The 12,732-nt window shown below is 51.7% G+C and overlaps 1 protein-coding gene across 1 annotated transcript in view; it reads left to right on the top strand.

Annotated features, from left to right (window-relative positions):
• Positions 1-12,732, top strand: part of MTMR4 (myotubularin related protein 4) — a 57,233-nt gene that overhangs the window by 13,102 nt on the left and 31,399 nt on the right. Inside the window, exon 2 of the mRNA XM_027729255.2 lies at positions 7,152-7,225. Coding sequence (XP_027585056.1) covers positions 7,223-7,225 — 3 coding nt within the window. The 5' untranslated portion in view covers positions 7,152-7,222. The remainder of the gene's footprint in view (positions 1-7,151; positions 7,226-12,732) is intronic.

Here is a 12,732-nt window from a genome sequence, read left to right as displayed (position 1 = left end):
TGGCAGTTGTGCTCCTGAAATCCTGGACTTGCTCTGCCCATTCTCTCCCTTGCTCTGCCGTTCCTTCAGCCCTTCCTTAGGGATTTGCTCTCCCAAGGGAGCTCTGCTTTCCATCCTGCTGTTGCTCTGTGTAACCTTATCCTCACACACACATCCCCCTGCCCTCCTCTGCAGCTGGCACGTGCTTGTTTGTGTCCCCCCCTGATCCCTGGCTCAGTCACGGGGCTGGATACTCTGTCCCTGTATTCCCTGTGTCACTCCATAACCAAGACCAGCCTCCAACATCCTCTTGCTCTGGGAATGGGCACGAGGACCAGCACAGCCGCCTCTGGATGTGTTTTTGAGGGCCCTTCTCCCATAGGATGGTGCTGTGCAGTCAGGAGCATTCCTGGCTACTCCAGTCCTGCAAATTGCTGCTTTATGTGTCCTGGTCTGAGCTCTTGGGAACAGTCCCATGTTTGAAACCTAGATGTTCCCCCTTGGAATGCAGGTGGAGCCTAATCAGCCTTCAAAGAGGTCTTGGTTGTTTTTAAATATGAAGAAAAACCCCACTTCCAGGGCATTTTAATCGTGGCCTGGCTCTTTGGTTGGATGGCCAGGAAGGGTTTGCAAGCCATGACCTTTTCCTGGAGGCTGTGGGTGAGCCAAGGTGGAATGTGGTTGGCTCTGTGCCATGGGCTGAGCAAGGTGACACCCATGTCCTGCTCCCTGTTGGCCTGAGAATGTCTCCCAGGATGGGTCATGCAGCTGCAGCTCTGCAGTGCCATGGCAGGTACCCCCCTCCCCTGGGACAACTCCTCTTACCCTTCCCACATCTCCCAGGTGGGATAACTTTGGATGTGGGACTCTGTGATCCCGAGTCACTGATCTCCTTGGGAAGAGCAGCTGGAGGTGTGGGATGTGCTGAGGGCACCATGGGCAGCTCTGCTTGCCCAGAACCCCGTGGAGGGGATTTGTGTTTTCAGACCTGGACTAAAATCTAACTGTTTAATCCATTTTAAGTACTCCAAGCAGCAACAAGCACAACTTTTTCCATAAGTTTGATGGAATTTATTCCATTCTGAAACTTCATCTACCAGTAATTGGATTGAGAGCTATACTTGTCAGAGTTGCCCAGAGCTGATATTTTGCATAAATACTTCAGCATATTGAAGGACTTTTTTTAATTATTATATTTGGTTTTTAAGCTGCATATCCAAGCTGTTTTTATTTTGGATTACTAGATGGGATTGGTGTTCCTGCTCCAAACATGCTGGCTGAGCTCTGGCCACCCAGAGTCAGCTGTAGCTGTGGGACAGAAGTGGGGGGACAGAAGTGCCACCAATCCATCCCCTCTGCCACCACTACTGTCATATATTATTGCAGCAGACTTTTTGCCTGTCCCTGTATGAGCAGCTCATGTGGAGGTGTCTGTGGGGTCCTCTAATCTGCAATTCCAGCAGCCCTTCATCCATGGGTAATTCTGCATCTTGGAATTCATCCCTTGCCCCTGGTTAGACCCATAAATTATGATCCCTTCCAGAGCAATCTGAATACTTTGGCAACTTGTCACCATCATCTGGTACTGCTGTGACATTCCTGAGCTCTGGTAGCCTCATCCTTTCTTTTTAGTAGTTATTCAGCAGTAAAAGAGATTTGTTGTTGAAGAGCAGCTGGTCGTGGCCTTCATTACAAACAGCCCTCAGAACTGTAATTTTGTTTAAAATAACAAAGACCATCCCATGCAATCTGCTTTGCATGTAACTGTGGGGTCTGACAATTATATTTTTAGCCTCTAATTAGTCGAGAGGCTTGAGATGACTGTTTCTCTTTCATTTGGGATCACAATAAGGTTAAAAGGGTTCCTGTTTTTGTTTTTTTTCCTAACATCCCCTGTTCAATATTGGACTTATTTTTTCCCCTTTAAGTGTGCCAGGACTAACTCTACGATTTTAGCTGAAATTAAAGCAAAACTCTCTGCCTGGGGCAGGAGCTGAGCACGGAGAGCTTCGCTCCCACTGCAAACAATTGCTGCACTTTTATGAGCAATTAAAACCGAGTTTCCCAGCGGGAAGTGAGGAGCTGCCAGGGGCCACCCACCTCGCCTGGGGCACCCACGACACCCCAGGGAATGGCTGGAGCTGTGCCAGGGCAGGCTCAGGTTGGATCTCAGGCAAAGGTTCTTCCCCCAGAGGCTGGTTGGGCACTGCCCAGGCTCCCCAGGGCAGTGGGCACAGCCCCAAGGCTGCCAGAGCTCAGGGAGGGTTTGGCTGATCCTCTGGGGCACAGGGGGTGACTCTTGGGGCTGGGCCTGTGCAGGGCTCAGGGTTGGACTGGATGATCCTTGGGGGTCCCTCCCAGCTCAGCGCATTCCATGATTCTGTGACACCTCTCTGGCTGCACTGACCAGCTGGAAAGCTGTAACTGCCTTTCCCACCTTTCCAAAGCTCCATGTGTGTGTCTGAAATCCCCCTGTGTGTGATGGGCATCCCCCCTCCCTCCCCCAGGACCTCTGCTCCCTGTGCTGGCAGGGAGTGCCACTGTTGTTGCATGTTCCCAGCTTGCTGTCGTTAATCGGGTGTGCTGGAGGTGTGGCTTTAAGCTTTTCTCAAAGACTCCTGTAAATCCACAGCTCTGGACTTTCGTGGCACCTCCATGAGATGTGGAGAGGCAGAGAGAGAGGAAACGATTCTCCTGGTTTTGGATTCTCCCGGTTTTTGGCAGCCCGGTTGTTTGTGTGGAGAGCTGGGATTTCCAGTGCACGTACGGTTTCTATCCCACCTTGGCTTGCATTGCAGTTGAAGGGAGACCTGGGGGTTTGAGTCCAGAGCTGTTTTTGGGAAAGGACAGTCACTGATGTGTGTGACAGTCTGGCCAGGGCCAAGGCTGAGCATCCTGGAGGAGGACAGGGCCAGCTCTGCAGGCAGAGCTCTGTCCTGGCCAGGCTCTTCCAGCATCTGCAGTGAACTGGGACAGAGGTTTCCAGACCCTGCTCTGGTCCCTGCCGCTCACCAGGAGGGGCAAAGATCCCTGGAGGCCACAGTGTGGTTGTGTAAGGAAGTGTGGTGTGAGTCACATGGGCAGGAGGTTGTGGAGGGAACAAATTAAGGGTTTTACAAGTGTTCTCACCTCTGACAGGGCATCATTATCAGAGGGTTTGGCTCCTGGACTGAGAGTTCCAGGGAAGTTACGAGCTGTAAAAGTGCTCGAGTGAAGTGAGTTATTTTCTCTACTTCCCTCAGCCCGGGTGTGTCAGGTGGCATCGGCCCCCTGGCCCCACCAGCATCATCCTGTGACCCTCCAGCGAGCCATGGGGAGGGCAGTGGGCTCTTGGCCTGGCCCTGGGGGCACAGCAGCATAACAGCATGAGGGTTTGGGGTTTGGGCTGACTTGGGGGTGATGGTTGACAAAAAACTCCACATGAGCTGGCAGCGTTCACTGGCAGCCCAGAAACCCCCGTGCCCTGGGCTGCGTGGGCAGCAGGTGAAGGGGGATTCTGCCCCTCTCTGGTGAGACCCCACCTAGAATACCCTGTACAGTTCTGGTGCCCCCAATATAAGAAGCACGTGGAACTGTTGGAGCAAGTCCAGAGGAGGCCACAGAGTTGATAAGGGGACTGGAGCACCTCCCCTTTGGAGACAGGCTGGGAGAGTTGGGGCTGTTCAGCCTGGAGAAGAGAAGGTTGTGTGGAGACCTCACAGCTCCTTCCAGGATCTGAAAGGGGCTACAAGAAAGCCAGAGAGGGACTCTGCATCAGGAACTGGAGTGACAGGACAAGGGGGAACGGCTTCCCCCTGCCAGAGGGCAGGGTTAGGTGGGATATTGGGAAGAAATTCTCCCCTGTTCAGGTGGGGAGGCCCTGGCACAGGCTGCCCAGAGAAGCTGTGGCTGCCCCATTCCTGGAAGTGTTCCAGGCCAGGTTGGATGGGGCTTGGAGCAGCCTGGGCTAGTGGAAGGTGTCCCTGTCTGTGACAGTGGGGATTGGAATGAGATGATCTTTAAGGTCCCTTCCAACCCAAAGCATTCTGTGACTGTGTGATTCCATCTGTGTGTGAAAGGGCATCGTTCTCTCTTACTTTCTCTCCAGTTCCATCCTTTCTGTCTTGGCTTTCCCTGTCTCTGGTCTCATTTAATTCCACAGCATCAGCCTCCACCTTGGCACAGCAGGTGCCACCCCCAGCCCATCCCCTGTGACCGAGATTTTAAGGGGAGCTTCTGACCTGGATTTTGGGGGAATCCAACCTCTTTGCATGGGAAACAGACCCTTGAGCAGCTGCCAAACCTGACTTGCACAGGAGAGGTGGTGGGTGCCAGCCCAGAGAGGTGCTGGACAGCAGTGCTGGGTGCTTTGGGCAGCTGCCACCTCCTTCCCGAGGGCTGGAGACCCTTTGGCTGGAAGCCACAGTGGCAGAGCCAGCAGCCAGCAGGACACAACAGCCTTTGGAAGGAGGAGTCCTGAAACAGGGGGATGCATTTGGGATGCCAGCACAGGAACATGTGGAAGCGCACAAGTGCAGGAGCAAAGCCTGGGCCGGGTGTAATTCGGGTAATGTTGGAGGTCCTCGGTGCTACAAGCAGCACTTGGGGTTCTGTGGTATCTCCTGGCTTTCTTCACCCCATGGACCCTCAGGAGCCCCTTCAGCTCCGTCCCTGCTCCGACAGGAGGAGGAAGCCCTTGGGGATGGAAGAGTGACAGCATTCCTGCGGGCTGAGCTCATGCAGAGTCCCCTGCCATGAATTGCCTTTTTCTTGGGCAACTGTGGCTTTCCAGAGGAGCTGGGGGATGGGAGCCAGGAGGAACTTCCTCACACATGACACAGCCAAAGAGTTTCGGTTTCTGGCCATTACCAACTTCTCCTCTGAGGAAGGAACTGAGGAACTGAGGTGGCCATGAGTAATGATTGGATAAATCTGTACCTGCTCTGCAGGAACAGTCCTCGTGTGTCATTCGGTGTTAATAATTCAGATATCTTCAGATTTCCTGAAAAAAGCATATTTAACATTTTACTTCCCTTGCTAATTGTACCTCTCACCTCACTTGTAAGTCACCTGCTGGCAGTGACTCTCCCAGTGGTGTGGTGGCTGCTGCTCATTTCTCTGTGAAGTCTTGAGATGTGAGATCATTTCTAAAGAGTGGAAAAAAGGCTTTTATGGTTGAAAAGAGCCAGACTGATCTGGGTTTGAAGAGTGATATTGCAGTATTTGGCTTTTTCTGTTTTCCTAGGAAGTTTGATTCCCATTGTGGTTTTTTTTTTCATAGTTTCCTGAAACCTGGTGATCTGCTTTTAAATGTAAGGTAATATCATGGCATGGTTTGGGTTGGAGAGACCTTAAGGACCCTTCTGCCATGGACAGGGACACCTTCTACCAGACCAGGTTGCTCCAAGCCCTGTCCAACCTGGCCTTGGACACTTCCAGGGATGAGGCAGCCACAGCTTCTCTGGGCAACCTGTGCCAGGGCCTCCCCACCCTCACAGCCAAGAATTCCTTCCCAATATCCCATCTATCCCTGCCCTCTGGCAGTGGGAAGCCATTCCCCCTTGTCCTGTCCCTCCATCCCTTGTCCCAAGTCCCTCTCCAGCTCTCCTGGAGCCCCTTTAGGCCCTGGAAGGGGCTCTAAGTTCTGCCAGGGGCCTTCTCTTCTCCAGGTGAACCCCCCCAGCTCTCCCAGCCTGGCTCCAGAGCAGAGGGGCTCCAGCGCTCGGGGCATCTCCATGGCCCTATAAAGATAATTAAGTATATCAATATATTGCATAAGTTTTGAGTCCTTTCTGACCTCCCATTCCTTTCTGCTGTCCTTTCCTGTCCAGTGCATGGCAGGTTGTGAGCAGTGAGCAGAAAGGCCAAGGATAATGATTCCAACCTCAAGCAGGGCAGGAGCTCCTTCCCACAGGGCTCCCGGTGAGACTCGCATTCCAACCCTGAATCCTTGATTCAGCTTGGTCTTGTGGGGTGGAGGTGTCAAACCCTTCTGGGCTGGGAAGGAAATTCCTGAGTAAGGGAAAGCCTCGGGCAGGTATTCAGAAGCTCTTTTGTAGTTGACACAATTCCTCAGTGGTGTAAGGAGGGGGATGCTCAGCCTGGGGTGTGCTGTGTGGGAGGTTTAGACGCTCCCCAGTTGCACATTTGTTGGCATTTGTGTTTCATCTAAGGAGGAGAGAGGTTAAAATTAATGGTGGCAAAAATTACCAAAGTCCTTGAGTGTTCTTGAAGCTTTGGTGTGCAAAAATCAGGTTTGGTTGGTGAGCTCTGAGCCGTCCTCAGGCTGCACCTGAATACTGAACATCCCTGCTTAGACCAGTGTACTTAATGAACATTGATTGGGACACACGTGCAGAATTACAGAATCCCAGAATGGTTTTGGTTGGAAGGAACCTTAAAGCTCATCTCATTCCACCCCCTGCCATGGGCAGGGTCACCTTCCACTAGCCCAGGTTGCTCCAAGCCACGTCCAGCCTGGCCCCTGAGTGGGGCTGGAAGAGCAGAGCTGAGGCAGAGTGAGAGAGATGTTGGTGATCAAATGATCCCATATTGGAGAGAGCTTCCTCAGTGGAGCTCCCAGGATCACCCATGGGACTGTCTGATCCTATTGGAAAGGATTTTCTTGGAGCAGGACCTTGCTTAAGTCTTGCTGCTTGGCTTTTCCCCTCCCAGAAATGCCTCCTGTGACCTGTGAGCAGGGGCAAAGCTGGCAGAAGGGGCTGCTGGTTTTTCATGGCAATGGCAGGACTGGATTTTAGAGGTGATTTCCTCCCCAAGTCCACAGCAATCTTCTCAAAAGTTCTTTAGGAAGGATCCTCTCCAGGTCCTTGAACCACAATGGCCAAGCCTGTCTTCCTTCAGCTCCCTCCCATGTTCCCGAGGTGTGGGTTTTGTACCTGTACCTGTGATGGGTGATGAGTCTTGTGTGCTGTGTTAGTGGCTGTCCTAAAGGATTTGGTGTGTCCCCTGTGATACTGAATCTGATTTCCAGCAGCTCTTGGAAAGGGCATGAACTGAAGGACAGCAGGGATAGGTACAGGGCACTGGCCGTGGGGGAATCTTGATTTTTTCCCCTCTATGTTCATACTGGAATACCATTCCTGTAAACTAAACTTCTGGACTAATTTCCTTTCTAAACTCAATTCCTGTAAACTCAGCTTCTGCTCTGGGTTGTCTCCTCTTTGCTGCAGGTGAGACTTGTGGAGGAACAAGAAGAGACTGAGCTGTGATTGAACCAGGAAAGGTTGGACGGTGTCTGAGGATGGTGAGTCCATATCCTATTTCCTCTCTAAAGAAAGACACTGAGGGGCTGGAGCGTGTGCAGGGAAGGGAGCGGAGCTGGGGAAGGGGCTGGAGCAGCAGGAGCAGCTGAGGGAGCTGGGGGGGCTCAGCCTGGAGCAAAGGAGGCTCAGGGGGGACCTTCTGGCTCTGCAACCCCCTGACAGGAGGGGGAGCCGGGGGGGGTCTGCAGGCTGAACAACCCCAACTCTCCCAGCCTATCTCCAAAGGGGAGGTGCTCCAGAAAGTGTGGTCAGGCCCTGGCCCAGCTGCCCAGGGCAGGGGTGGAGTCCCCATCCCTGGAGGGGTTTAACAGACGTGGATGTGGCACTTGGGGACATGGGTCAGTGGTGGCCTTGGCAATTGGACTCGATGACCTTGGAGGGCTTTTTCAACCCGAATGATTCCATGATTCCAGTCTGCCTCTGTCCTCTGTGGGTGGTCTGTTTCTCTGTGTGTCCAAATATTGTATTGCTGCTAAATGCATGAGAAGAAATGCAAGAATGAACAAGAAGAGTGCTATAGTATTGTGTATTATATATAATAATATAACACAGAGAGCTTTTATCACTGTCAGCAAGATGATGTTGATAGGATACATTTACCCCTAAACCTGTTGTTGGAATAGATTGGGGAAAAAAGGAAGTAAGACTAGAAACCTCTCCTGTCTCCCTGGACTAGTGACATTTGTGGCTTATGATTTATTTTACTTTAAAACTTATTGCTGGGGTTTCTCATTGTGTTCCTCTGTCACCTCTCAGTGAAGGATTTAACACCATGTTAATAACAGCTCTGGTGCCACCAAAGTAGCAGAAATTTCACAAGAATTAGTCACAGAAAAATGTGGTAGAAGAGAATCTGAACCCCAGCCAAAGCAGCCAGATTGCTGATAAACTCGGATAAAGGGCCTCTAATGCCTCCAGCAAGAAATAACCCAAAATACGAGGGATCTGCTGGGAGGAAAAAAAAGCTGGAGACTGGGAATGTTGAAAGATAATATGCTGAGAGTGCCCTGAGGGTGGTAGTTTGAAGAGGGGTGATCTGCATGTGGGGCTGTGGGTGGGCAGAGCCTGAGTTTGCTGCAGTGACAGGGATTAGCATCAGCTTCTTCGTGCTCCCACTGCCAGGAGCGTGTTGTCGTGGGGGAAGGAGTGCTGAGGAGAACAGCAGAGACACTCAGAGGGCTGGAAATTCCAATTGAGGACATGAAAATTTAGGTTAAACATGTTAAAAAAAAAAAAAAAAAGGATAAAAATCTGGCAGAGTGCTCGAGGAAATCGTGACATCTCCTGAGGGATTGTCCCCCACGTGTTCTGTTAACAACTGGAAGAGGAAAGGAAACGTGCTCTCTGCACTAGTTGAACTCTCAGCTCTAGTAGTTACACACGCAGCATTTTTGGGGTAGTCCCTATCCTTGTGCTCCCTGGTTTTGCCTCAAGATCTCCTGTGCTTCCTGTTGGAAGAGCTGCAGGATGAGGAGCTTTCTCCGGGATGGAGAGGTGAAAGTAACACCTGCTTCGTAACCTGGTAAAGGATCTTACACTTCCCTTGGAACTACCCTGGTGTCACATTGGAGGTGTAAAACCCAACAGCTTCTCTGGGGGTGAGAGGGATGCAGATGTATCCAGATACGAATGGGGAAAAAAAGTGAATAAACACGTGGAAAATGCATCAAAACGCCCTCCAGGTAACGTGGAGAAGGCCAGGCTGGTCAGACACCCACTGACAGGACCACCAGTGGTTGCTGCAGGGGGAACATGGCTCAGGTGTGTGCCCTCACCTGTCAGGTCCTGCAGGATCTTGGTAATCCAGAAACAATGCATTGATGTTTTACGAGCCCTTGGTAGGTTTTTCATCTGTGAATTCATCAGGCTTTTCAAAACCAAGACGTTGCAGCAGCAACCCGGCGTGTCAGAGCTGTGCCAGCCGTGTTTTGGAACCTGCCCCGTGTGGTTTTGGTTGGTCCCCAGTTCTTGTAAAGGGAATAACAGTAAAGTGTGGTGCTGCCTGGGGGCACCTCCTGCCCTTCAGCATTTTCAGTCCCCTTAGACATTCACATTCTTTCTTACTTACATATTTTACATTCCCCTTAGACATCTGAAGAGCTCTAGTCTTTTAAATTCCTTGTAGCAAAGCCACTTTTGTCCTTGTCACCCCTCCCTGGAGCTCTGTGTTTTTTTGGGGTGCACAGACTGGAACTTTGGACCTATTATTCTTTTCCCTGTGCTCCTTTCCTGTGTCTGGGTAGATCTTATCCTGACCTGGCCTTGCCCACCCTTAGGTGTAACCACAGCTTGGTTTCTTCTAGACAAGAGGATTTTCTGCTCCTCATGAGCACCTGAAAGATACCCTTTCAAAGGCCTTTCTGAAAAGGATTTAGGGCTTTTTCATATTTTATTAAAATGTTCCTTCGACTTTTAAAAAAAAAAAATCATTATTTTCCCTTGGGGAAAAAAAATCCCACGGAAACCCCACAACTCCCCTCCTCACCCACCATTTTGGGAAGGGACTTACAGGCTTTTTGTCTCCCATGGCAAGGGAGAGAAAATGGCTTGTAATTGTGAGCTGGAGAAATAAGCACTTGCCTCCACCTACTTACCTGAGCCTCTGTCAGCAGCTGAAGGCAAAGAGAGCTGCTGTAAACCCCCGACAGCCTCCTTGGAGTCCTTTTGGGACCTCTCCAGAAGGCTGTGACTCCCAAGTTAAACACAGGGAAGGCTGGAGGTGGATTGCTGCTTAATGGATGCTCCAGAATGTTGTCTGCTCACCCCGGGGTGCTTTGGGGCTGGAGCTCTCCAGGGCTGGTGGAAATCCTGTTCCCTGCAGGCATGCTGAGTGCTTCCTGAATTCCCTGTGATCACTGGAGGCAGAGGGCACAGCACCAGTGCCCCCTAGTTAGCAAGGGCATGCCCAGAAGCTTCTCCCTGACTCAGCAGCAGCCCAGATGTGGCTCAGCAGCTGCTCTGCCCTTTCTGCTGCACAGATGTTTGGGCGAGTGTCAGTTCAGAGGTTGGATTGCAAGACTCTTCCTGCTTTTCCCCAAAGACCAGCTGTGATGGGAATGACCTTAAAGACCACACTAGTGCTGGTTTAATCCTTAACTCTGACCAATGGAGCCCTGGTACCTTAATACATTACTTAAAACTCCCCTGGCAGGTAGGTTAGTGCAGGTGCTGCTCTGCTCGGTGCTCAGCTCTCACTGCATGTACAGCTCCCATGGCAGCATTCCCTCTTCTTATTGCTGGGAATACTGGGAATGTAAACATCTGAGTTTCCGTGACGGTTCTTACCCTTTGGAGGGGCCCATGACTTTTCCCAGGTGGGGGTTTGCAGCTCAGCCCTCCCTTGTCCCCTCTTGAGGTGCATGGAGTCGACAGCCCGTGACTTCTGCCCTTTTGTCCCTCTTCTCAAAGGTTTCCTTCTCCATATTCTGTTCCGTGCTCACCTCTGGGCAAATTCCTGAGCAAATACTAAATGCAGTATTACAGATCTATAAGCTCTTCTGTCATCCTGTGAAGATGAAAAGATGACAGCTCACCATCCCAGTCCTGATTTATGGGCTATAAACCAGCAACTTCTCTTTGCACAGGTTTAGGGGTTTATTTCTGGGAGGCCACCTCAGTGGCTCAGCAGCCTTTCAGTTCATCCTTAGGCTATGAGGAAATGAACTGTTCTTGTAGGGGGGACCCGAAACAAAGATGCCCTTCGTGCAACAGAAGTAGGGGAGGCAGAACAAGAAGTCCCTTTGGCCACAGCTCGTCAGCTCCCTGCATCAGTTTATGGAGAGAGAGAAATCCGTGTCTGAGTGCAGTTCATCTCATCCCAGTGCAGGCACCTGCCAAGCAGGAAGAGGAGAAATTTTAAATTCTAGGATGAGATAAATGATACGAGTCTCTCCCTCCCCCTCCTTACCTGAAAAAAAAAGATCTAGATGACCAGTTCCTACCTTGATCTTCATCCAAAACAAATATTCAGACCTGGAAGGATCTAAACTGGAGTACCCTGATGGCCCCTCTGCTGCCAGAGCCCCCGGCTGTCAAGCAGAGCTGCCCTGGCTGTTTTTGACTTGCTTCTCGTGTCCTGGAAGTCCCTTCCCAGGGCAGTCAGCTCCTCCTGCCAATTTTCCTGTCAGAGTTCTCCAGCTGGAGGCAGATCAGGGCGGTTTGGGCAGTGGATGTGCTCCCAGGGACAGGGGCATTCGGATCCCTGCCATCCCTCGCCCTCCCTCCTGTCTGTCTGCAGGATGCACTGTGCTGGGGGGATGAAAAGCCCACCCTTATTCTGTAGAAGGGATAGATGTGGTGCCTTCTGCCCAAGGAAATAATTTTACAGTAATTTTATTTGTGGCACCAAAAATAAATGGAGGATAAAGCCATGTCAGGGTCGGGAAGGGTGTCCCTGCCCACAGAAGCCTGAGTCAGGTGTGGTGGCACCTCCCTGCAGTGGATGTGACTGGTTTGCCTCTTGGAATCATGGAATGGTTTGGGATGGAAGGGACTTTAAAGATTGTCTGGTTCTCCCCTGCCTCCACCTTCCACTAGCCCAGGTTCCAACCTGGCCTTGGACACTTCCAGGGATGGGGCAGCCACAGCTTCTCTGGGCAACCTGTGCCAGGGCCTCCCCACCCTCCCAGCCAACAATTCCCTCCCAATATCCCATCTATCCCTGCCTTCTGGCAGTGGGAAGCCATTGCCCCTTGTCCTGTCCCTCCATCCCTTGTCCCAAGTCCCTCTCCAGCTCTCCTGGAGCCCCTTTAGGCCCTGGAAGGGGCTCTCAGGTCTCCCCAGAGCTTTCTCTTGTCCAGGTGAACCCCCCCCAGCTCTCCCAGCCTGGCTCCATGGGGGAAGTGTTCCAGCCCTGTGATCAGCTTGTGGCTCTTCTCACCCTTTCTGCAGGGAACAGACTCTGCCAGCAACTGTATTTCACAAAGGGTTTGGGCTCCCCCAGCTAATCTGTGAGTCATTCAGCAATTTGGGACATTTGCAGACCTTTGCTTGGGACAATTGTCAGTTTTGGAGAGGTTGAGCTGCAGACCCTGCAGAGGTGACCTGGCAGGGTGGGAATTAGCTGCTCCCTGACCCCCACCCATTCCCAAACCTGTGGAATGCTGGGCCAGCCATTGGCAAAATGATTCATTTAAGGTGCTGACTGGCTCCAGGTCACGAGAGAGATTTCAGCATCTCTGTGCCTGTCCCCTGCTCCCAGTACGGATTCCCTGGGCACGTGGGACCAGATGGCATCTCACCCCTGTGAAGCCCATGCTGCAGGCTGGGCTCCTGGTGCATGCAGGCATGTTTCCATAGGGAATATCATCTCCCTTGGAGGCTGCAGGATGGCCCCTTGAATGCCAGTCCTGTCTTTGCCAAGCTCTGTGTTATCTCCGAGCCTCTAAATCCCTTTGGGGACCCTCAGGAGAGGTTGCAAGCTGTTTACCTGCAGGGTGGGAGCAGAGGTGCCCAGAGGGGTGGGAAGAGCAGCACAGGAACACTGTGC

The sequence above is a fragment of the Pipra filicauda genome, unplaced genomic scaffold, assembly GCF_003945595.2.
Source record: "Pipra filicauda isolate LSUMZ 115617 unplaced genomic scaffold, ASM394559v2 scaffold428_size586839_pilon, whole genome shotgun sequence".
Lineage (NCBI taxonomy): Eukaryota > Metazoa > Chordata > Aves > Passeriformes > Pipridae > Pipra > Pipra filicauda.
Note: the sequence above shows the minus strand (reverse complement) of the source record. Positions and strands in the feature narration are given on the sequence as shown.